Consider the following 24,563-nt stretch of genomic DNA (forward strand, 5'->3'; position numbering starts at 1 on the left):
CACTGAGAAACTTGTCTTTGTTACTGTAAAAAAATATATATAATTGTTATGTATATAATACAGATGTAATTATGTAATATGTAACACAAAGTAGAGGTGTAGCAGTTTGATTGTGTGTTATAGTATAATGCGTAAAAGTGAAATCACATAAAAGTGTGAAAGTTGGTGAGAAAAGAGCAAAATAAAACAGCGTTTGGTTCAGACGCAGACTGGCTGGTGCGTGGTCGTCTCTTTGGCCTTGAGGGCTTAATAGTTCTGCTGCTTTCTTTCATCTTTATTCAGAAGGTGGATTCTGTTTTTTAATCAACCACATGGTCTTTTCAAAAATCTCTACCCACTTAATTACAGTGACAATAGAAAGCCCTCTATTGCTTGTTACAGCTTAATTAAATAGAAATGTAATTATCTTTAATTAAACACCACTGTTGGACATAACTAGCTGTAGCGATTTTTTTTTTTTTTCCCAGGTTGACATTTTACTTTCTATTAAGTTTCTTACACTTTGAATAAATTTGATATTTAAGAAAAAAAAGGTTAAATAAGCAATTATTCTGAAGTTTAAATGTTCTTGCTAATTACGCACTCTAGGCCTGAAAAAACAAACTTGAAGAGCTCTTTCTATCTTTGGCATGGATTACTAATTGAGTGATGATACACAGGCAGCTGTTTGATCTCCTAAAGAGCATGAACTCCACTCGTTGCATCTTGCTGTATTGCTTGCATTGCTCTTGCGGAACAACAGCTACAGTCCTGTGCCTGTGGGACACTGAGAGGACATGAAAAAGGGGGAGAATGTCACGGCTGATTGAAGCAACACAGGCAGGAAGGTAGATGCAAACACAAAGGCAGGCTTATGCGGTGCAAGTTGCTTTTGATATAAGGTGTAAGGTTTACAGGCAGAGCAGTGAGCAAGCGGGCGGGCGGGCGGGCAGGTTGACAGGCCGGGCAGGTAAGCAGGTAGATGTAGACAACAGGACTCTACATGCAGGGTAGCAGATACACAGGGAAACACAAGGGAACAGAGACTGGAACATAAGCAGGGACAAGAGCAGGAACAAAAATGAGACGAACTGACACTGACTGGGGACAAAGGGCTGGAAATGGAAAATGGAAAACAGGTGAGCAAGTGGATACAGAGACAGAAGGTTTGTGAGCATCTGCTGGGCAGAAGGAGAACAGCAGGTCTGGGGAGGAAACATGGTTTAGGAGGAATGAAAAGCAGCAGGAGACTTGGGCTGATGGGAGACTGAGGCCGCGGATTGCGACACAGAGAAAGTGATGACAAAGACATTGTTTTGAATATATGTTCATACTTTATTTTAGATTTTTTGCACATTCATATTTTTGTCCATGTGTTTACAACATTATTTTTGAGGCGTTCTTCATGTTGGAAGAGGAACAGTAAATTTCAGAGGAGAGACTCACAACAAAGGTCTCAAGTCAGAACCAAAGAGGGGACACCCACGTAGGACAAGCCAGGAAGTCCGTACGATATGAGCCACAGCGCATGGACAATAAGATCATTATATTGGCGAACTTCACACTATTATGTGCCGCAGCCTGCTCTTTGTAAAAGACCAACTGCAAGAAAGAGTAGAACAAAGTTAAACTGTTAGTACTGAAGGTGGAAATTGTAAAAAAAAAAATAAATAAATAAATAAAGGAAAAACAATAAAAGAAACAGACTTCTAATGACTCATAACAATGTTTTGTTATCATCTACATAAAACATTTTGACATTCTGTGGTTCTGCTCCAAATCTGTTGCAGCTGTTGGGCTTTTTTGTTTTTTTTTTGTTCTCAACAAAATCTCCTCTGTGCTGAGTCTTACAACACCTTGCTCTCGAATACAGTCAGCGTAGCTCAGGAGCTAAGGTTGGTATATGAAGTGAACTATATATTTCAGCTTTATTGTCAGCCAAACAATACATGTCGAAATGGTCTGTTTAGTCTCTGAATAAAGCATTTAAGTTGTCTGTCGCCTCTAACGTTGACCGAGCGTTGAATAAAAGATAAGATGTGACCATTAAATGTTTTGTTCTCGGTGCATGTGTGAGCTTGGAGTGCTCCACTTTCGCTTTACTCCTGCCATTACTCACACCGGTTGGGTGCAGAGTGCTAAGGCACTTGTTCATCCTATTCCCATTAGATAAATGTCAGCTCCTCACTTCTTCAATCAGCCAATTTGCTTTGGTGAGATCACTGCCAGTAGCTACATGTTTGCCCTCCTCTATGTCCTTAGTGTATCCATGAGTGTTTTCACTATCAAGAGTTTTTGGATGAGCTGGACACTAAATGTCACATCCTCTGAATTCTTAACTGAACCAAGAACCGGTTTCATGAACCAGTTTTGGCTGCTTTAAGTTTTGCTCTTCAGGGGGCAATAAAAAATAAAATCCATATTTATATGTATTTACCACCTTAAAGATTTGTGCTGCTGCGGCATTTGGCATTATGACCTATATGCTGCATGTACAGTAAACAACTCAAGGTAATTCTTTACATTGCTTCTGCAATTTTATAATTACTTAGCAGTAGGGGCGGCAAACGTGTCGAAGCACTCATGAAGATACTGTAGAACACACTTGAATATGGGTGTAAATAGTTCATCAAGATACTTTTATCACAGAAATCATGTATGTGTCATGTATCTGTAAAGTTGAAGGAAATGTACAAGAAGAATTTTTTTTTTTGTTCAGGTTTACAAAATGTCCTAAAATGGAGGTAAATTATCAAATTTGCCTCCACTCCCTTTAGTCCATGGTGCCCTGCACTAATTACAGCCGAATGCTTCATGACGAACCAGCATGTTTGTTTTTCTGCGAGGGTCATTTCATTCTCTGAGCATGACTGTCCTACTGCCTTAGCTTCGAGCTCCTCACAGAAAAGTGAGTCATTATGCACGGCACTGCTAATAGAATGGTTCTTTCCTCAAGTTAAGCTGGCGGACCCAGTGCTAAAGCCCATTAAAGGTAAACATAGGAAAAGTACACAAAGTCCATGCACATGGTTTCACATGCATCTGTCCAAAAGTAGCTGAGTTGTGTGTGAACCAAGAAATGCAAACGCAACTGAAGGACAGCCAGTCACAACTTTGCAACTGTCTCACACTGGCTTTTTGACTTTGATACACAATGAATTTAGGGAAGCTGCAGCTGTGTGTTTTATCTTTCTGGTTCTTTTTTTTTTTTTTTTTTACAGTTGGAAGGCGACATCTGAGTTTTTTGTTTTTTTTTTTGTTAACTGACTTCGATCAGAACATTTTCTTATTATTTACCTGATGGGACAGTGGATGGTGCTCAGATGCTAAAAGGTATAGGAGCAAGCAGCGTTGGTGTGGTCGAGGAATCAGAACACCACCTTTGTTGAACCTCTGATAGATGGAAGCGCCACAAACCTCCGCCTACCACAATAACTGTTTGGGCTTTGCTGCCCAGCTGTAGTCTTTATCAGAGCTTCGTGCCTTCATAAAGGTCAGATCTTAGGTTTAATCTGACAATCTCTGCGGGACTAAAAAATTTATCACACACACACACAGAGTTACAAAACACTACTCTCTCTAGTTTCCCCCGATGTCTGTTTTGATGCTATGTGACATGGTCATCTGGGAGGCAGGCCAGGAACTGACAGCTGTCCTTTAATTCTCAGTTGTTGCTGTCAGATAATTCAATTGCCACTCAGGTGTCATGACTTTACACGGTTTGATCAAATTGTATTGTGTCTGAACACTAGTTCTACCAGCAAAAGGTGAGGATTGAAGGTCATAATAACACAAGGGAAGCCAAACCCAATCTCCATCCAATCAAGTGAGGATTTTCTTTTTTCTCTGGACGGACCGTTTTCATCAGTTGTCCCTTTTTGGCTTGATTAAGAGCTTTTTGACACATTTTGCAACTTCCTTCCACGGCACTAACTCTGTTCCATTAATAGTTTACACAATAAGGGAAAGTCTTTTGGTCAGAGATTGGGTGACAGAAAAGAAATGATGGGACAGACAAGATGAGCGAGAACCGAGGAACAGAACCTTTCTTACCTGTGAATCTTGGCACAGAAGTATTTTTGTGATTAGAGACGTGAAGAAGGAAGCGGCGGTGCTGCTGCTGGCAAAAAGCCCGTATTATGGGTTATTTTCCCATCTCGTTCAATGTACTCCCGCCTCCGTCTGTACTCTTCTGAGGCAGTCTGTCTATTACAGCAGCCCCCATTTGATGCAGTCAACAAAAGAATGTGATTACGCTCCCATGCCTGTGCTTGCCTTGTCATTACAGCATACAGCAGATAGTGTATGACACCACACTTGAAGGTGTAATGTCACCTGGGAGGAGATCTCATCAGGAGTCACCTTGTTGGATCATTAGTGACCATTAGGCCACATGAGAAAGCTTTAGAGGGAGGTTTCATTACCACACTGAGAGGACAAGACGTCCTGTTTTAACAGTGACAAGAGACACAGCTGTAACTCAGTGACAGACTTAGAAATTCAGTTCATGTGAAAAACAAAGAAAAACCAACTTTTATCTGCTGTTTAGAATGTAACTGGTGAAGAGACTGAGTCATTGGCTGCTGCATGGTGATTCAGTAGAATCACCGCAGATACTCTGTGTGTAGAAACAAACAGAAGGAGCTTTTATTCCAGAAGCCAGGAGACTTGTGAACAGCTGAGGCAATTTGTCAGTTGCATAGATGGATTCATGCATTTACACTCTCTGACATAAAGTGTCTTTGACAGCTGCAGTCAACACTTTCTTTGAACTTTTTTTTTGTAATATTTAGATTAGAAAGAAAGTCTTTATCGTCCCTGAGGGGGAATTTGGTTTAAATAGATAAAGTACTACAATAAATAGATAGAAACCGTCTAAAGTACAATAGCTTTTATCATAATAAATTACAGTAAGATGTGAAGCAGTCCATGAGTATTTGTTAATTGCAATGACAACTAGACCAACAACTTGTTCCTAGGGAGAGCATACCTGCTTCTTGATGGGAGGAGTCTGTATGAAGAGGGTGATTGGGGTCTGCCAAAATGACCTTTGCCCTCTGAGTGGCTCATACTTGATAAACATGTCCGAGATAATTCAAGTTAGTTTAACATTAATTCCCAGCCAATTTTTGTCAACCATGCTAAGGTTCCCAAACAAACAAGGTCATTGCAAAAGGTAAAACTGACTCAATAAAAGATGGATAGAACTTTTTTAACATTAAAAGTCGTTTCTCAAGAAGCACAGTCTCTGATTGGCCTTTTTACAGACGAAAGCCTTGTTGGCCTCAAAAGCCATTTCATCTAAAATTGTTTGTGTCTATGAAATTTTGTGTGTGTTGTTCACTTTTTGGACAAACAAAGTAAGTTGAACTGAATTGAACTGAAGTCAATTTGTTTGTTGAATTTTGTATTTTTTGTTGAAACAGGAAATATTGCAGGGATTCATCATTCAATATAATGGGGGAAAAAAAGACAGATAATCATGTTTTCAAGGAGGAAATGTAATGGGATTTTGATTTCACAGCAAAAAGGAAAAGCAAAGATTTAATACACAATATAACTATCTTGTAGTTTTTCACTAAGATTATATTTTGCCAGAGAACAAAATATTTATATTATTATTTATTTATTTATATTTATCTCACATGACAGAAGCAGTAGAGGTTGTCTGGTCAGTTTATGAGCAAAGAGTAGTAACATGTAATAGCTCAAAATCGTATTTTGATAATACACGTTTCCAATATTTCCAATGAAAAACACAATGTATGAAATGCATACAGTACACTAGATCGACCCTGTTTCTGTCTCTCCTCACTCTTCTCTCCACTTTGCCGTAATTGCTGAAAGAAAAGGCAATAGAGAGTGAAGAGGACATTTGACACAACTTCTGTTGAGCAAGAAATTACAGAGGAAATTACCTTTTGGAGGATGGAAATAAGTCAGCATTTCTTCAAACTTCAGGCATGATGAAGCATTAAAGTCACCCAGGTTGGAGCATCAACTGGGATTTTTTTTTTAAAATTATTCCAGTGTGTCAAATCTAACTTGCCACGCAGATGATTAATTGAAGCTTAATGTGAGTACCCTGGGACATTATGGTCAGAAATGAAATTAAGTTTAAAATATATACAAGATGAAAAGGGTGACTGTGACTACAACAGAACACACCCATGCAAAATACTACAAAATAATGTTTAGTTCAGTTCAATTTCTAGACTATGTTGAGGATGATGAAACGCACTTGGATGAAGCGTCATTTGCTTTCAGACTGAAGTGTGACCAAGAGGTTATCAAACTCAGATGCCTCACACCACATCCAATACTCAGGAAGCGTTTGGTGAAGTTATTCCCGGCACTGGGCTGAGGTCAGGAGACAATATCAATCAATATGGTGGCCCTGAAGTCTATGGGAGTGATAGGCTTAGAGGGTCCACGACTGCACTCTTACTGTAAGGACATTAACCGATGCTCTGAAATGCATGTGTGCAGCTACTTCATTCTTTCTGCTGCTTTTTTCTCTCCCAGAAAATGTTTTTTTCCTGTTGCTGACATCTGCTCCTTGTTGTGATTGAGGAGGCTTGGAGAATGTGGAGTATGACAGCGACTTGGCTTCCTCATCAGAGAAATCACAAAATCATCATGTGAAGGCTCAAACTTTCCTCCCTGTTAAAAGACAAAATATCACTCAGACATATTTTGCCTGGATTGTAAGTTGTTCCCAAAGCCAGGGCAGAGGTACAACAGCCAGCCCCTTAAGAGCATGTAAACAACAACTGCAAATGGATGGTTATGCTTTGTTGTCGGAAGAGAGAATCTCCACAATAAAATCGAGTTTGTGTCGAATGGAAACTTGCCAAAAATACAATTTAGGGAGAGATATGGAGTGGGCAATGTGAGTGGCTGTAGTGGAAAAAATTAGAAAATATAAGAGGTATGTGAGTCTGTGTACTTAATGTATCAAACATATCAAGACACAGCTGCAAAGTAATGTCTTATTGTGATCTCCTCAAGGACATCACATCATATCTCTGCATAGAGCAACTGAAACTCTGTCGGATTGTAACAGCCCCACTTGCAAGTGTGATGATAAACTTGATGATAAAATGTAAAAAAGTAAAAAAAAAAACAAAAAAAAAAAAAAACAGATACAGTCCCACTAGAGAAGGAAGGAAGAGCAAAAAAAGGAGGTGAGAAAGAGGGCTGGGAGCAAATTGTCATATGATTTCAACTCAAAGTGACCTCTGTCCAGCCACTTGACCAGAAAGGCCTGATTGATGGAGCGCTGCTGAGGTGGTCGTCCCCCCAGCCGGCTCTCCGATCTCTGCCAAGGATTTCTGAAGCTCTGTTACAGTGACTGTTGTGTTCTCCTTGCTGGGTTACTCAGTTTGGCTGACACAGCCAACTCTGGAAACAGCCCTGGTGGTTTCAAACTTCTTCCATTTCAAAAGTAGTGAGGTCACTGTGTTCCTGGAATATGTCTCACCAGTTTTATTATGCTGCTTTAAATAAAGTGCCTTAAACATCACTCGGTTTTTGTCCTGATGTGACTTGTGGATCCTTATATACACTGCTCTGTGCCTTTCTAAACTACGTCCAATCAATTCAATTGTCCACAGGAGGACCAACCAAGTTAGGTAGTTTTTTATGGGTTTATTTAGCTTTAGAAGTAGATGATGTTTCTCGGCCCTTTAAAAACCTCCTCATCCTTTAATTTGTCTCAGAAAAATCCAAAGTAACCGAATGTGGAGATGCGTATTTTTCTATAGAAAACGACGTGCATGCAGGGATGGACCCAAGCCTACAAGGAAGAATGATTGAATGATGCTCCAGGAGAATGCTCCACTTAATCCTTTAGTCAACCCTTTCTGAATATGATTATATGGATTATATGTTCATGCATATCTCCATTCAAGGGTAAACTTTTATGTGTAAGTCCTCCTCTCTAATTACCTCGTCGGTGATTTGGTCTCTGCTGGGTCAGACTGAGTAAGGAGCTCTATTTGCTTCATTTAGTTTAGAGGGACATGTATTTGCCCCTGACCTTTCTGCATTTATGAACCCTTATGTGACTTTTATCGCATTTCAATTCATAAATGCCTCTAGTCTTGCTGACGGACTAGAGGTGGTTGTGAATTGAGCTGCTTTCTTACCCAGGTCTTCCTAGACAAAGAGACGATTTCAGTGGAGCAGCCAGGTGAAAAAAAAAGCCCTAATAGTTTAAAATGATGTAATTTAATCACTTTTAATAAATAAAACCAGAACAAGAGAAAATGTGTAATGTAAACCTTTTCTGCACATGTGTTTGGACATCAGGATCATTGATCCTTCCTCACAGAGGACAGAAGCCCGTTGAGGCCTGAATATAAAGTGTAAATGCTGTTTGTTGACTAAGTACGAACAGAAGTGCCTGTAACACCTCAGGCCTGTTGGTCTCCAGAAAGCAACGCCCACGTCACAGTTTATATTAAAAGCTCTTTATTCATCTTTATGAAATCAGAAAAAAAAAAGAAAACACACACAGGTGATAAAAAAAGGATCAAATACACATTTTGGAAATAAACGCCATCAGCAACAAGTGAACTAGTAAAACCAGCATCTGTTTTTGAAAAGAAGCACGCCTGCCCCCGTCCTTTTTCTTATCACAGTGGCTGCATAGCCTGAGGATGTTCAAAACAACTGCCACCAGAAAAAAAACTAAAGGTGTGACTGCCTTGATAAAAGGACATTGCTTTGAAACACAGCCCAGCACTCCGTCAAATCCAAGCCATCAGAATAAAACAAATGTCTTTGTGTTACAAAGAAACAACACATTTTAATATTTTGATATCAAATTCCAGCTTAGTAGTGAAATTTACCATTGGATAATGAATGAACAAGTAGATGATGAGTCTTTCCCAAATCTTTTTCTGGAAAAAGAAAAAATCTAAATGTTTTGTTTTTCTTATATTGCACTGCACAAAGAGAATGACTTGAGCAGTGACCTCATGCTGTCACAGACACAAAGTGTGCTTAGGACACCATAGGAAGTTGATAACCTGTTTCTGCAGTGCAAACACAAGCAGCAGGGTGATCAAACAACACAGAACGACAGAAAATAAACAGTGCTGGGAGAAAATTATATAGGCTATTGTATAATACAATAGGGTACTTTTTAAGTAGCACAATCATGCGCAATTATATGAATTAACGCCATGCCTATTCTTTTGACAGCGAGTTTATCTGTAAACCGTCATTTTCTTTGTAACCCCCAGCCCCGGTGTGTTTGCAGGATGCGACAGATGTGTGCAGCCTGTGAGGTGGGTTTGAGTTTAAACTGATGAGTCTGCGTCTGTTCGCTCTCACTGAAACTTGGCACCAGCTGAGCGCACACGGAGCAAAGTGGCTCAGATCGTCGCCTCTGCAGGAGGATCGAGGAGAGCGGTCTCGGGGACGTTTAGTGGCATTAATACTGCGGGGCTGACGAGGCGTCACTTTGTTTTATTGACTACTAAAGAAGCCGGAGAGTGAGGGGGCTGCTGACTTATGGCGAGTTGTGCGAGAGAAGACCGAAACTGAGGTAAGAAACTGCACCAGATATTTTCATTACTTTAACCAAAGTGACGGGATTTGGAGCAGATTTCCGAGAGTCTGGGAAGTTTTTCAGAGTAAAAGAATGTGTTTTCTCACCAATGTTGACGTGTTTTCAATTGCACCTCGGTAGTTAAGCTACAGCAGTGATGGAAAATAGGCGTCAGTGTCGCAAAGTAAGTCACACTCAGAAGTGAATGTCAACTGTATCGAGAAATGTTGTAAACACTTTCACAATCCATGAGTTCTGGTTGAAGTAAGCACGTCTGAAGTAAATCTGTCGCCAGATTAAATTTTAAAAAGCCTTTTTTTTTTTAAAGCCTCAGAAGTTTAATTCCAAATCAGTATTTTGATACAAACGAATATTACAGCTCATCTTCCATTCACCCTCTCCTTCAGATTTGATTTCCACCATGTCAACCAATGAGAGCTCAGTGTCAGGCTGCAGGTCAGAAGTCAGACCCAGCAACAGCACCTGCAGCCAGAGGGAACTGTCCATCACGGCCTCCGCCGTCTCCATGACCGTGGGCATCTTCTCCAACAGCCTCGCCCTCTTTATCCTGGTCAAATCCTACAACCGCATCCGGATCAAGTCCAGAGCGTCCTTCGTGCTGTATGCCAGCAGCCTGGTGGTCACAGACCTGCTGGGTCACCTCATCATCGGCTCCCTGGTGATCTTTGTTTACAGCTCTCACAAGAACTGGGAGACGTTTGACCCTCACCGCATCGTATGCAGCTTCTTTGGGGCGTGCATGGTGTTCTTTGGCCTGAGCCCCTTATTCCTGGGATGTGCCATGGCAGTGGAGCGGTGCATTGGGATCACCAGGCCCATCTTCCACTCCACTGTGTTAGCGCCCCGCCACATGAAAAGGCTGCTGGGTCTCATCTGGCTGCTCGCTGCCTTGGTGGCTGTGCTGCCTGTGCTGCTGTTGAGGTCCTACAAGGTTCAGAAATCCAGGAGCTTTTGCTTCTTCCACATGGAAGAACCCAAAGACTGGCTGGATGTATTCCTGCCTCTGCTTTTCTCTATGCTGGGGCTACTGGCCCTGCTGCTCTCCATTGTATGCAATACTCTGACAAGCTGTGCTCTGCTGCAGGCCAAACTGTGCCGCAAGAATCACTGCAGAAGCACGTCTTACCACATAGAGATGATCTGCCAGCTCCTGGCCATCATGTTGGTGTCCTGCGTTTGCTGGGGCCCATTGCTGGTAAGAATATATCTTCAGCACCTTTAACTTTACTGCATGACATCACAGACTGCAGGCTGACACTGCAGGAGCACTTTCAGGTGTTGGGTCAGCTAAAAGTGGCATGTCTCTTACTTCCTTGTGCCATGAAAATGAGTTGGAACTGCTTTTAAATTCAAGCTTATATTAGCTTTTCTCAATTTGTTAGCCACTACACATCTATCAATACATTCACATTCCTACATGCCATTGCTTTTCTGATCTTTATACCATCAGCTAGTTGCCACTGATCGGGCTCTCATGATTTTCGAACATCGCTGAGTAAAAGGTGACTGTCAGAGTCAGTGAAATTAGTTTTTTTCTTTTAATCTGGTAGGTCCATTTATTTGTGTTGCGTGATGAAAAGATGACTCAAAAATTGCTTAAAAAAAAAAAATAGTACTGCTTTTCCTTTGCAATCTGAAGCTCTTATCCACTTGTTTATCACAGCAAGACTCAAACACTTCACTAGTTTACCGTGCGGCCTTTCCCCTAAACTGCAGTATGTGCCGACCTCTGGAGCACACCCCTTCGAAATATCCGCTTTCCTCTGGTTGAACAAGACATGCATTTCAGGCTCTTTCTCCTCCTAAATTTTAGTGCTCTCTGTAACATGGTCCCTTCATGCCCCTTATTACTGCTCCCCGGAGCACACGATCATCAGCTCAATATGTGCCACACTCCTCAAAGCCTCACAGTTAAATGGCAGAAACACTGATCATACGGTCACATTCAGTAGTTTTTTTCTATTGTATTCTGCAAATGAACTTGAGGTTATTCAAAAGCAGGTTTTCCCCAACACTGTTTTCTTTGCTGTAGTGCTCACAGTACAGAGCGGCATGAAAAACACTTAACTTTTTTTCAGCAAGTCTGGATAAGCAGAAAGCGCTGGTGTGTGTGCCACCTGATCATGACTGGATGAGACTATTTTAAAACAAGTTTTTCAGAAGGTGCTGATTTTGCATTTTTTTGATAAATTTCATTCTCACTGTAACAGGACATTTCTCCTCTGTCTGTAACTGTTTTTTATTCCTGACTCGTTACATGACAGATGTCTGTGTATTGAATCACTGCACATCTGTGGAAGATAATGACTGAGATGAGAAGATGCCTAATGACAGACATCATCAGTCTCCAAAAGACGAGCTGGAAAACATAATTGCTGCTTTAATGATTCGTCTGTGTAACAATGACTAGAAAAGATTATTCCACTGAAGCATTTGCATATTTTACAAAAACACTGAGGGAAACGCAAGGGGAAGCTTTCAATCACTCAGTGAAATTTCTTCAATTAAGACTAGGATTTGCATCAGTTATGTTAAATAATTCAGTTTAGTCTAGTGTTACCTCATTTATCCAGAACTATTGTTGTTAATTATTTATTTGTCTATTTATCTTGTTATTTTTCTATTAAGGTCTACGTCTATTGAAGGATTTGTGCACAAACTGCAATATTGCCTCCTCAAAAATTAGTTCTATATACATATAATAAATTACTTCTAATTTCACTGTCCATTATTTTATGACCACTCCACCAGATTCATGTCATCATTCTTAGCACCAGCGCCAAAGATGAGCCTGCAGTTGTCACTCTGCTGATGGTGGTACGTATGGCCACCTGGAACCAGATCCTGGACCCCTGGGTCTACATCCTGCTGAGGAGGGCTATCCTGAGGAAAATCTTCATGCTGTTCCAGTGCTGCTGGCCCTCCAAGTCTCATAAGCTAAACAACTGGCAGTGCAGCACGCTCCGCAGCTCTGTGGAGACCAGCAACTCTGGTGGCGGCCTGCCCGTCTGCCGTTGCCCAGATGCCGCCATCAAATCGATCGCCTGAACCCTGGGTCGAATGGTTCTGAATCCGAGAGCCGAGAACAGGAAAAAAAAAACAGGAGGATGCTGTGAAGCTGTGGAGAACTCTGTTGAAATAAGCTCATTTGGAATATCGTACACACGACATAATGACGAGTCTGTTTTCATGTTGCCTTTGCAAATTGATCACCATGTTGTATTGTGGTGTATTGTGTAACCTGGGATTAATTTTTCTCCAGCTGTTTTTATGCATCAGCAGCTCTGAACAATATCTGTCTAAAGTGTTCACCGTGTTCATAAAATATGACAGACAGACTTAGGCTGGTTTAATAATTCATTTACTGTCCATTTGGTACAGTAAAAAGTTACTGCCTTTGTTATTAATCCTGCTGAAATGTCCATACAGCTGCTCCAGCTGTCATCGAAGGATTCTTACTGAAGGTGTGTGATTCTCTTTGTCTTATTACATCACGACTGTTACTGGCAGTAGCTCTGGTCATAAACACAGTATCGATCTGTGTTTTTGCTCCCCCGTGCGAATCGTAAGATGATATGGATTCATCAGTTGTGTACAGGCTACATGTGAGGTCTGGATTATGATGTGCACACTTTCAGCAGGTTAATGCAGTTGAGGTAGGTTTAGCAGAACACAGCTGTCTGCAGCAGAATGTGCAGAATACAACACCACTGTAATATGCATCATCAGCTTTGATCAAGTATTTACTCATATTTATTCAAGTGATGATTATTGTAACATACATATATCTATCTATCTATCTATCTATCTATCTATCTACATTACAGTATAATGCGATGAAGTATAAAGTAAAGTATGTCATCTTCCTCTTGTGGAATGTTTTCAATTTTCAATCTCTAGGTTAAACTGTGTAATAAAGGTGAAAAAAAGATAAGTAAATTGAATTCTATTGAATATGTGTGTATATATATATATATATATATATGTATGTATGTTATAATGGGTAGGAGTTACCATAATGTGTGTTAGGAGGGACTATTCTCTACACAAAAAACATCCTTTGAGGAGGAGGTCTGTTTGGAATCATTAGGGAGACATTCTACAGTGTTCACTTATAATCAGTTATAATTGATCAATTATAATCAGTTAATAATTAATTATGATGATTTTTTTTTTTTAAAAAAGGTACATTGATTACTGTAACTAAATTTGCATTCTAATCATGAAACAAAGTAAAATAATAATAATATGGGTTATGTATTGGCAGGAGTCTGGGCAGCCACAGCTCCTATTGCTGCTCTGTGGGTAAATAAAAAAATAAAATAAATAGGGGGTGGAATATATAAAAATAAGTTAAAGACATATTCAGGAAATAGAGTGATAATTTGGTTAATGTACCTATCTTTATTGCATTTACTGTAACTTAAATACTAAATTAATTAATGAATTTACAGTTTTTTCTTTATGTATCGTTTTATTGATTATAATTAAACACTAAATATATATTATTACTCCAGAGGCACATTCTTAGTGCTTAGTTTCTGAAGTTCCTTTGGAGCTTCTCTTACTTTTTTCGCCATTAAATCCTGTATGATATCGTCAACAGTCAGTATCTTACGGTGGGGGAAGTTTTTTCACACTCACGTGAGGAACTATCACTTTATAGCGGACTGGCGTTTATTAGTGTCGTCCATAAAGTGTCCTTTGGGTGGCAGCACAACACCCAAAGTCCTCCACATGGTCGGAAACGACGAGGAAGAAGAAGAAAAAGAAGAAGGAAAACATCCATATGGTATGTGACGTCATCTCTTCCTCATAACCTCCATCTTTCAGCGGCGCATGTGTGTGTTTGTGTGTGGACGTCTGAGCAGGTTTGTGATGATAAATGTTGATAAGCGCTCGCAGTGTGCGGTGTGTGTATGTGTGTGTGTGTGTGAAGTGCGTGGTCGTTGGTGTGTGGTCGGAGCGAAGCTGTCGGACAGTGTGTGTGTGTGTGTGGGTGTGTGTGTTCAGTCCGTTAGGCCCCCGTGTTGTGTTTTCATCTCTGCAGTAGCTAAACACACACACACACACACACACACACACACACACACACACACACACACACAGAACAGGTTGACCAGACAAGTTGGAGCTAGTCTCAGATATTATCGCAGACCTCTTTGTCCCGTCTCTTCTGTCGGTCTGTCTCGATGGTTCATTGTTGAATCAGCTGAGTCTCTGTGTGTGTCTTGGTCAGCTCATGTTGTTTGCTGCAGCTAATGTTGCAGCATGTTTGTCGTTTAGCTACTTACACCTACCTTTGATGTTGTTTTCATCATCATCTGCATCTCTCTGTGGCGCTGTAGGTGAGAACATGAATCAAGAGAAACTGGCAAAACTTCAAGCCCAGGTCCGGATAGGTGGAAAGGTGAGTTGACACCCAGCAAGTGGTCCACTGTTTTGATTGTGGTATGTAGTGTAATGTTAACTGAGCTGGGGCATTCCTGGCATTTTGTAAGTGTGTGTGTGTGTGTGTGTGTGTGTGTGTGTGTGCGCGCACGCTCAGTATGTCAGATAAAGAAAGCTAAACCAGACATCTGTCACTTTAAATTAAGGCATTGGCACTGCTATAAATAGTGATGTCTGTATTTTTTTTTTTTTCGTGTTTTTAAGTTTTATGGAGTGTTAACAGCATTTATGTAGAGTTGGATTAGGGTGGTGCCACGATACACTGTGTCTGAAGATGTGGCTTACACTCCTACTGACAAAGACAAAATCCCGCTCACAGTCTGACTTTCAATAATCAATTCATATGCAATGTTTCAGTGATGGAGTTTAATGCCTGGTGCCTGATGAAGGTCTAGCACTGAAACATTGCAAATAAATTGATTATTGCAAGTTAGACAGTGGGATTCTTTTGTGTTTCCTACTTCAGATCCATTCATCCTGTTCCTACACACCTGTCTCACCAACTGGAAGCACAAAGTGTTCCTCTGTCCTTCTGTTTATTGCTAAAATTCACACTTATTATTCATAGTCATTTTTGAGAATCTACATCAAATGATGCTGTCTGTAGCACTGAAACAATTACTCGATTAATAGATTTGTTCATCGACAGGTGACTATTGTGGTAGCTGAATCATTGTGTCTCCTACAAATTGTGTCAGTCATGTTTTAATGCAAATACAGGATCTGATTACAGCTTCTTAAATGTGGAGGTTTTGCATGTTTTATATGGCAGAATACTTTTTAGACTGTTGGTCTCTGGGAAATTCTGATGAGCATTTCTCCAATATTTCATGGACTAAACTATTGCTACAGATTCAGTAAAAATGAAAATAATTGTGAGTTGGGGGCAACCTGATAGCTGAATTTTTAGGGCACATGCCACACAGGCTCAAAATGCCCTGGGCAGAGAGTCCCTTGTTAGTGTCCCTACCATTTGCTGCATGTCCTTCCTCCACTCTCTCCCTGAATTTCTTGTTTTACTTGTTCTATCTAATAAAGGCGTAAAAAGGCCAAAAAAAATGAAGTTGCTACCGTAATTCAAAGTTTGAATTGTTGTATATGTTGTTGTGGCATCATGATGCTTTTTTAATTTACAGCAGCATGAATACAGATAAACGCAGTGTTTCACAATGAACTTTACATTTCCACTTTCAAATGATCATAGCGCGTATTAAGATTTATTCAAATATAATATTTGAGTTTTTTGCAATAAAACAACAGAGTCTGGTCCATGTAAAGTGATTATTTAGCCGTATAACACAAAGCAACAAGCTGCTGCAGGATTTATGTCAACTCCCCTCAAAGACAGCAGTGCCAAGCTGCTCAACAGAATTTGAACAGAATGTACAATAAACAGATTCATTTATAAGTGTTGAATTAAGAGCTTTTTGCATTAAATGATTAAAATTAATTTCTTCAACACGCTGTCGCCACCATTACCTCCTGTTTTTCTCCTCCTGGTGCTGTCTGAGGCCTCTGTCCACTTTTGTTTCAGGGCTCTGCGCGCAGAAAGAAGAAGGTGGTTCACAGAACTGCAACAGCTGATGACAAAAAGCTTCAGAGTTCATTAAAGAAATTGGCTGTCAACAATATTGCTGGAATTGAGGAGGTAAATTGATATGGATCTACTATACAAGGAAATCTTAGTCGTTAACACACCTTTTTGGTACATACATGTGACTGCGTGTGCTTGTGTGTGTGTGTGTGTGTGTGTTTGTTTGTTTGTGTGTTTACTGAGTGGTCTTCTTTTCACAGGTGAACATGATCAAGGACGACGGGACTGTGATCCACTTCAACAACCCCAAAGTTCAGGCCTCTCTGTCCGCCAACACCTTCGCCATCACGGGCCACGCTGAGACCAAGCAGCTGACGGAGATGCTTCCGGGCATCCTCAGTCAGCTGGGGGCGGACAGCCTCAGCAGCCTGCGCAAACTGGCAGAACAGTTCCCACGGCAAGGTGGGTGGGCTTGTTGTAGCTACAGTACCAGACCTGTGACTTTTGACAGTTCATATAAAACAGGAGGGTGAGAAGTTGTGTCATAACTGTGCAACGAGCCTTGATTTAAATCTGCAAAAGGTGAGAGCTGACTGACGAAAAAAATATGAATTTAAAAATCATTTTTGCATCAACTCAGAGGGATGGCGCGCCAATGTTGGAACGTCCCGTTTTCATTGCTGTCAAGGAGACGGTTTATAGTTTGCCTTTTAGTGAAGATTAGTCACTTCCTGTGACTAATCACCACAACGTCATTCGTAGGAAAGATGAACTCTTACAACACCTCCTTTGTGGTTTAAGATGATAAGGATGGTGTGTATTTACATACCTGTCTTGTCTAGTGCAGCTTGGATACAACGTGTATAAATGCAGCATGCTTGATACTATGGACTGTGGGCTGGGACAACTTGGTTTGAGGTCTCGTTCTTGTGTAAAAATATTTATTGCAGCTTGAGGGTGACGTCCTCATGGGTAAGATGTTGAGCCGTCGGGAGCAGGTTGTGGTGGGGACTGGTGTAAACACAGAGGATCCAGCCAGTGACCAAACATTAGTTATTGGCACAAATATCATGAACTCAGTGTCTCTGTTGCTCTCCCTAAACTTTCTCCCTTTTTCCATGAAAGTGAAAGGGTCTAAAGATGGCGGCTGTAGTATGTTGTACAATTTGTAAAGTCCTATGAAACGGATTTCAGATTTCAGGCTGTATGAATAAATGACTACTTGACTATGGATTATTGTATTGTGTGCAGTAAGGTCAGAAGAGCGAGGGGATTATGCAGGTCGCAGCACCACTGTCAGTGATGGTCACTGATTAGTAGAAACGTGAAGTCTATCACTCTGTAATCTGTGAAGGATGTTGTTCCTCTGTTGGGTTTACAGTCCATTCTTAAGCAGTGTGTTTTGGTTGAAGCGTAGTAACGGCTCTTGCTTCTTTAGGACCAAGGGCATCTTTGTTCATAAAAAGATAGGTACTGTGTTATTATATATATTTCCTTTTGCCAACAAATCCCATGAAAATACAAGAACCAACAATGTGTTAATCCATATCTTCCTTTCAGGGGTAAGTTGGGCACTGTAGTTTGTAGCAAACATCACTCAAACAGGAGTAAATAGTGCTTTTACTGGGGACTTATTTCAGCTGCGGATTAATACACATTTGTAATGTGTCAAAAGTAACTGCAGTGCCAGTGTTAGTCATAATAAAGGATAATGTCACTCAGGAACAACGGAGCTCTATGACAGAAGAATAAGCTGTATCAGGTTTTGGCCACACAGACGATACTCGTCAGCAGAATGAATTGTTTTTGACAGTAGGAAAAATATAGACCATCACCAGACTTGTCCTAAAATATTACATACCTGGTTCAATCATTTAATAGCCAAAGATAAAGCTATAATATGTCTTTTTTTTTTTTAATTTCAACATTTCATCTCAGCTCTCGACAGCAAGGCTCCAAAGGCAGAGGACATTGAGGAAGAGGACGATGATGTTCCAGGTATGGACCATTAGATATATTAAAGTCTACAAGTAATGACTTGTTTTGTCTAGTCACACACATTTAAACAAACTTTCATAATGCCATCCCAGAATTAGTGTATTGTTTAGTTCCAGTAAATCCACTCAGTGGTATTTTGTCTCTTTGGAAAAAAAAAAAATTCAGTTTTTCTGATTTGAGTAATTCACATCATGTTGTTGTTTTGCAGATCTGGTGGAGAACTTCGATGAAGCCTCAAAGAACGAGGCAAACTGACGCACATGAGGTTCATGCGCAGGTGGACTGGACTGCAATGAAACGAGAGACCCCTGCTCCAGTGTTTTTAAGTCTAGTTATCCAGACATATCAGACACTATCCCCACAAAACAAGAGACTTTTATACTTTACAATGGCCCAAGGACGTCCTCCTCAGACTGGCTTGTGCACTTATAAAAGAAATAGTCCCTCCTGGTAAACGGTTAAAGCCCTTCACCACATTGTCAGTCATGGTCAGGATTACAGTGGTCATTAAAACTAGTCTTAAGATTTTTTTTTTGTTTGTTTATGAAACAAAATAAAAGTGATTTAACATTTTTTAGATGGTGCTGTGGTCATTGAGAAGATTCTGATACTGTTAATGGTTTAAATGGATGTTATGCAGTTTTGCATGGAAATAATCTACTGCTACAATGATGCTGAGATGCTGAGACCTTTACATATTTCCTACAGTATTGTGCATGCAGGCAGGCTTTACATATCTGGCACCACAGCTCTGTTGTCTTGGCTTGCCCGCTGTTCTGCTGGCTGTGTAGACACCAAACTGGGGAGGGACATTTCTGCACACCTCTTGAGTTTCCTCAAAGAGCTGCAGAGAGGCACAGGGGAGGAGGGAGATCACACAGAAGAGGGGGGGTGGGAGAGAGGCGAAATCATCCCATCCTCCTCTTGTCAGCAAGAAACTGCTGCTTGAATCCGTTTTCCTCGGCACTCAGATGTAACGGGATAAAATGCTGAAGTTCTTCACTGCGCGGGACGACGAGAATGAAAGCCTTCTGGGGGCAATAACAGAGGGTAAGAGATGCATTGATATCACTGGGGTGGGGATGCTTTTTTTTGCCTACTCCCCATTCATTGCCTCTGTGTTACAGGATGATGATACTGCGCGTCTGTGTTTGTCACAGAATCCGCTGATACAGCATTTGGCTGCGCGTATAGTCCGCATCACCTGAAACGTATCTGTGTGTGTGTGTGTGTGTGTATATGTGTGTGTGTATATGTGTGTGTGTATGTGTGTTGCGCACATTCCCGTGTGAGGACAGGCTGCGTACATACACACGCTGTCCGCAGACCGCTCAAATACCACCAATAAACATCACCTCAGTGAAGTGTCCTGCGTGGTCTGATGTAACGGGATGCGGGGTGAGTGTCGCATTGCCGCCGGCCTCGGTGCCTGCGAGCGCATTAAACATTTGCACGTGCGTTGAATGCGTCACTGTCCCGGGAAGCGAGCGCTCAGCTCAGCTCAGCTCAGCTCAGCGAGTCGGCTCGGTGCAGCCTCGTCGCCGTTTCGGGAAATCATCACTGTGTGGTCCGCAGCAGGAACGACACGGCCCGCCTTTTCTTTTCCTCTTTTTTTTTTTCTTTTTTAGAGATGGTTTTTGTGAAGGAGCTGCAATGCAGTTTAACCTGGAAAAGTTATTTCACTCTGTTTTTACAAATGAGACGAGATCCTTTACGACAAATGTCTCTTTTTTTTTGCTATTTTGTGCCAAACCTCCTGTCCAACAATGTAGCAAAAAATATGTCATGTATGAACTGAACAGGCTGTAATGGGTTGCTGAACCTATGACTTCTTCAGTGGGGTCTTCTCCTGGGTCATAACTATTCATGAATCACTCGTATCACCGAGCTCAATGAAACACCAGCTCTGGAAGCACTAACTCCCTTTGCACTGCGTGCCTGTAATGTGCAGCAATGGTTATTATGTGGTCATCATGTTAGGGAAGTGCTGCTGAGACAGTAACTGCCAAGTAATTCACCTTTCTGTAGAATCTGGTGTAAAGATTATGAATGGGGAGGTTACAGAATAGAGTAGTGACAATATTTACAATGAAACACATAGTCTTTTACATGGAGTACACACTCAGGTTATCAGTGGATGATAGTGGAGGATCCAAATCATTTTATTACCATGCACATGTTAATGTGTGTTTGGTCTATTACCAAGGGCATATAAAAATGGACCAAGATAAAAAAAAAAACAAACAAACAGCAAATGTTCTTAGATTGAACACCTGCAACTTAAAAACATCTGCAAATTGTTCAATATGAGACACTATACAGAGCCAATTAAACACAGAACCAATACTGAACCTCTCTGGGGAACCAGCAGCTATGTGGTGTCATCAATCTCCTCTACAACTAGTATTGGTTCTGTATCAATAGTCCACATAGCTCTACATCCTGTGATGAGCTCAGACACAGCTCTCAAGGACGACCACAAGATAGTGCTGCCTTTAGTGATGATTGAAAGCCGCGAGGTGTGTTAGAGGTGATAGTATGAATTAACACATGCTGTTAAATGGCCACTTAGCACATGTGAACACAGCTTTTCCACCTGCAGTCATTATTAATGAGCGTGTATGCATCCATGGTGTGTGTAAGTGTGTGTGTGTGTGCTCAACAGGAAGAGCAATAGAGCCATTGATCGTTCATGATATCATCATGTTCCCCTCCAAACAGATGAAGGAGACAATCCGTCTCTTCAGGACACAAAGCATCACTGGCTGAACAGACCTTGCCTGCTGGTGCTCAAAGATGGAGATGTGTCAAAACCTAGACTGGGTTGCGGACAGATCAGACCAGAATCTCCTTCTAAAGCTGCTTCAGATGCAACAGTCAGAACCACTTTTGCGCCAGATGGCGAGCAGAAACCATCTGAGCATCCTGCCAAAATTGCTTCACCTTCCCAGCTGGAGGAGGGCAGCTGCACTGTGACCGCCATCTCCTCATGGGGCGAAAGTTGTTTCGGGGAGTCATCTGGCCCCCTGGTGCTGAGCCCTGCCGAAGCTGCGTGGCCAGAGGAGGAGGCGGAGGTGGAGGAGAAGAAACACCAGGCTCTCCCATCGAAGGAGGACTCTGTGATTGAGGAGAAGGAGCTGGAGGAGAGCGGGCTGGAGCAGCAGCAACAAGAGCAGCCCTGCAGCTCAGAGGCAACTGCAGCGCCTTCTACTCTTTCACATGAGGAGGCATATGGCAGGGTGTCCAGGGAGCTCCAGAGTCAGTTAAAGACGGCCAAAGCTAACGGAAGAGATGAGACAAACACCAGCAAGGCCCAGGCAGCCAGTGGGGAGGGAGCCGTGGGAGAGACTCCAGCCTCCCCTGGGGATCCTGATAATGAGTGTCAGCAGAGCCCTGCTGGTATCCTGTCCAAGGACCGGGGCAGTGTCCTCGGGGAGGTGGCACCAGTGTGGATCCCTGATGCACAGGCACAGGTCTGCATGAAGTGTGGGGTAAAGTTTACATTTACTAAGAGGAGGCACCACTGCCGTGCTTGTGGGAAGGTGAGGAAAAAATGTATGTTTATGTTTTGTGAAACATTTAAAATAAAATGTAATTCGATGCCCCCCAAGTAAAAAGTGACTTGATAGTCGTGTGTCATGTATGTGTCCGTCCTTATGTGGTGTGTGCATGTGTGTATCGTCAGGTATTTTGTTCACTTTGCTCCAGTCTGAAGTTCAGACTTACACATCTGGATGGCAAGGAGGGACGAGTTTGTGTTTCCTGTCACTCGACTCTCATTAAAAGTGAGGACTCTCTTGTTATTTCTTGTCAAAGTTAACAGATTTTAAAAGAAATTTGGCATAATTAATTCTGACATTTTCTCCTCAGGGACACCTCCAAGGGGAAAAAGGAGGGTGTGGTTCGCTGATGAAATCCTCGCCAACAAGCAGTCAGAGTCTGCTCCGACCACACCAGTCAGAGGGCCATCGTTCTCACCGCTGATGAGACGAGCGCTGGGGGGGACGGTTAAAAGTCCTGTGGGTTCACCACAGATCAGGAGAACCCTGCGGCCACATGGGACATCTATCAATGTAGGATCACCAAAAAATAACAGCACAGACAGACTACAGAGGACATGACACTTGATCAATTGGAAAATAAATCATAAATATCAGCGTTTAGGGTTCTATATGCTCGATTGTTTGCACAACAAACCTGGGCTCACTCCTCTGTCTCCCTCTTCCTGTAGGAGGCCTGTGGTCCTTATGGCTGGGGCACCACAGCTTTAGTGAACAGCTCTACCAACCTCATCCCCTTGGAAGGCCTGCCTCCCATCCTCACCTCCACAGGAGTCAAAGGAGGTAAGACAGGTGCAATCCAATGTGAGCGTCAGAATCAAAGATTCAGCAAAAATGACTTTGCCTCTTTGTTCATGGTAGCAGACTTACGGGCAATTTCCTGCTCTTGAAATATGCTTTCATGCCTTGCTCAAGGGTGCATGGAGGAGAGGCAGAAAGAGAGGTGACTTTCATGCAAATTAGGCAGCACAAGACGAGGTCAAGGACAGTTTGGTGATGACACAAGAAAGTGCAAATGTTGTGAAATGACAGCAGCATTTACAACTGAGTAACCTAAATGAACACTTTTAAGCTTGTCTGTTCTGAATGAAAGATTAATCAGTGATTCCTGCCAGCACCTGTCATCCACAACTACTTTTATGCTCTGTAAAGGATTCCTTTTAGGTAATTAAATCCCTACAGCCACCTGAAGGTAGCAGGACGCAGACATATGCAGCCTGTCCATGCATATACATTAGCGGCCTCAGATTTAAAGAGGTTAGGATGAAATCGTGCATTACCAACACCTGGCTGCTGCATAATCATCACACAAACGAATGCGGTTTAGAACACACCACGCAAGTTTGTATAAATACCCCTCTGATTTATATTCAGCTTCATCTTTGTCACAGAGCTGCCCCACCATCAATATACCATTGGGCAAGGCACCTATCTAAGTCTCTGTGGTGCTCGGCAGCTCCCAGATGTTCTTGTTTTGTATGAATATGTTGATTCTTCCCCCTTGATAATCATGGCTACTCCCTAGTGCAGGTATTGTAAATAATAATGTGGACCCATGTTGCCTGGTTAAACAAAGGCGTTTAAATGATGGCATTAATAAAAGTTTCCTGTCCTTGCATCTTATTTACAGCTGGGTGTAGGCAATGGTTATTAATCCTTACACAGCTTTATGTAATTAAATTTCCCACATGAATCTTTTATGTTTATCTAGTTTCTTTTTTTTTTTTTTTTTTTTTAATGGCTCTTGCAAGCTTAAAGCATGAGTGCCCGCCAAAGATACTGCAGTGTAATGGCAGCGATACTACGTTTTCTTCCTCAGATTACACTGTGGAGGAGCAGCCCTCCGAGATGCTGCTCATCCATGAGCTGGAGAGCGGCAGACCCAAGCCCCTGGTGTTTGTCCTCAATGCCACCTACTTGCTATGTCAAGCTGGTCAACTGTGCGTCTTTTTTTTATCTCATTCATATTGTGTCATTCCTAAAAAATTAGTTTACGCTGCCTAGAAAAGAGCCGATTTGAAAATTCAAACAGAGAAAGAATGACTTTTACACCTTTTCATACCTCATACTGTCACATTCACTACACTGCATGTCTCTATTTTGGAATTCATATTCTCTTTGAAAAATGTCCTTGTGGACCCGTGAGGTTGTGCCTTGATTGTGTGACAGATTGAACAGGAAGTGCTGGTGCGTGACGACAAAGGGAATGCATGCTGTGGGCCAGGTGGAGGTGGTGGTGCTGCTGCAGTGCCTGCCTGAGGAGAAAAGCTTCCCCAAAGACATTTTCAGCCACTTCATCCAGCTGTACAGGGACACCTCACAGGTCGGAGCCGCTCATACTAAAGCAGCATTACACGCAGTTATTTTCAACAGGTTATTTTGACTGCACTGCTTCAGCGCACTGACTGTCATCTCCCTAAAGTGCTCATTCTACTATAATTACACATCTGTTCTTTGTCCC

At 41.7% G+C, this 24,563-nt stretch overlaps 3 protein-coding genes across 3 annotated transcripts in view; all 3 read left to right on the forward strand.

The window, feature by feature from the left end:
- The first annotated feature begins 9,465 nt into the window (after positions 1 to 9,465).
- Positions 9,466 to 13,305, forward strand: ptgfr (prostaglandin F receptor). Its single transcript, XM_022759540.1, has 3 exons — positions 9,466 to 9,535; positions 9,946 to 10,754; positions 12,311 to 13,305. Exons 2-3 carry the CDS (start codon positions 9,960 to 9,962, stop codon positions 12,605 to 12,607), a joined length of 1,092 nt encoding a protein of 363 aa, XP_022615261.1. The 5' UTR covers positions 9,466 to 9,535; positions 9,946 to 9,959; the 3' UTR covers positions 12,608 to 13,305.
- Positions 13,306 to 14,355: 1,050 nt separating this feature from the next.
- On the forward strand, positions 14,356 to 19,115 carry LOC111232164 (transcription factor BTF3 homolog 4). Its single transcript, XM_022759551.1, has 6 exons — positions 14,356 to 14,430; positions 14,908 to 14,969; positions 16,545 to 16,658; positions 16,805 to 17,006; positions 18,483 to 18,542; positions 18,751 to 19,115. The coding sequence occupies exons 2-6, from the start codon at positions 14,916 to 14,918 to the stop codon at positions 18,795 to 18,797; spliced, it is 477 nt and encodes a 158-aa protein (XP_022615272.1). The 5' UTR covers positions 14,356 to 14,430; positions 14,908 to 14,915; the 3' UTR covers positions 18,798 to 19,115.
- Positions 19,116 to 19,426: 311 nt separating this feature from the next.
- Positions 19,427 to 24,563, forward strand: part of LOC111232151 (zinc finger FYVE domain-containing protein 9-like) — a 9,887-nt gene continuing 4,750 nt past the window's right edge. The window contains exons 1-5 of the mRNA XM_022759528.1: positions 19,427 to 19,592; positions 21,264 to 22,084; positions 22,228 to 22,327; positions 22,413 to 22,615; positions 22,774 to 22,885. Of these exons, the coding sequence (XP_022615249.1) occupies positions 19,529 to 19,592; positions 21,264 to 22,084; positions 22,228 to 22,327; positions 22,413 to 22,615; positions 22,774 to 22,885 (1,300 nt within the window). The 5' untranslated portion in view covers positions 19,427 to 19,528. The remainder of the gene's footprint in view (positions 19,593 to 21,263; positions 22,085 to 22,227; positions 22,328 to 22,412; positions 22,616 to 22,773; positions 22,886 to 24,563) is intronic.

The sequence above is a fragment of the Seriola dumerili genome, unplaced genomic scaffold (genome assembly GCF_002260705.1).
Source record: "Seriola dumerili isolate Sdu_G_001 unplaced genomic scaffold, Sdu_1.0 BDQW01000322.1, whole genome shotgun sequence".
Lineage (NCBI taxonomy): Eukaryota > Metazoa > Chordata > Actinopteri > Carangiformes > Carangidae > Seriola > Seriola dumerili.

What these genes read in the sequence shown, in the direction of transcription:
- ptgfr (XM_022759540.1), top strand. Translation starts at nt 9,960, where the DNA reads ATGTCAACCAATGAGAGCTCAGTGTCAGGCTGCAGGTCAGAAGTCAGA. An exon ending in TTTGCTGGGGCCCATTGCTG is followed by an intron (nt 10,755 to 12,310) that starts GTAAGAATATAT and finishes CCACTCCACCAG; the next exon opens with ATTCATGTCATCATTCTTAG.
- LOC111232164 (XM_022759551.1), top strand. Translation starts at nt 14,916, where the DNA reads ATGAATCAAGAGAAACTGGCAAAACTTCAAGCCCAGGTCCGGATAGGT. An exon ending in AGAACAGTTCCCACGGCAAG is followed by an intron (nt 17,007 to 18,482) that starts GTGGGTGGGCTT and finishes ATTTCATCTCAG; the next exon opens with CTCTCGACAGCAAGGCTCCA. An exon ending in AGAGGACGATGATGTTCCAG is followed by an intron (nt 18,543 to 18,750) that starts GTATGGACCATT and finishes GTTGTTTTGCAG; the next exon opens with ATCTGGTGGAGAACTTCGAT.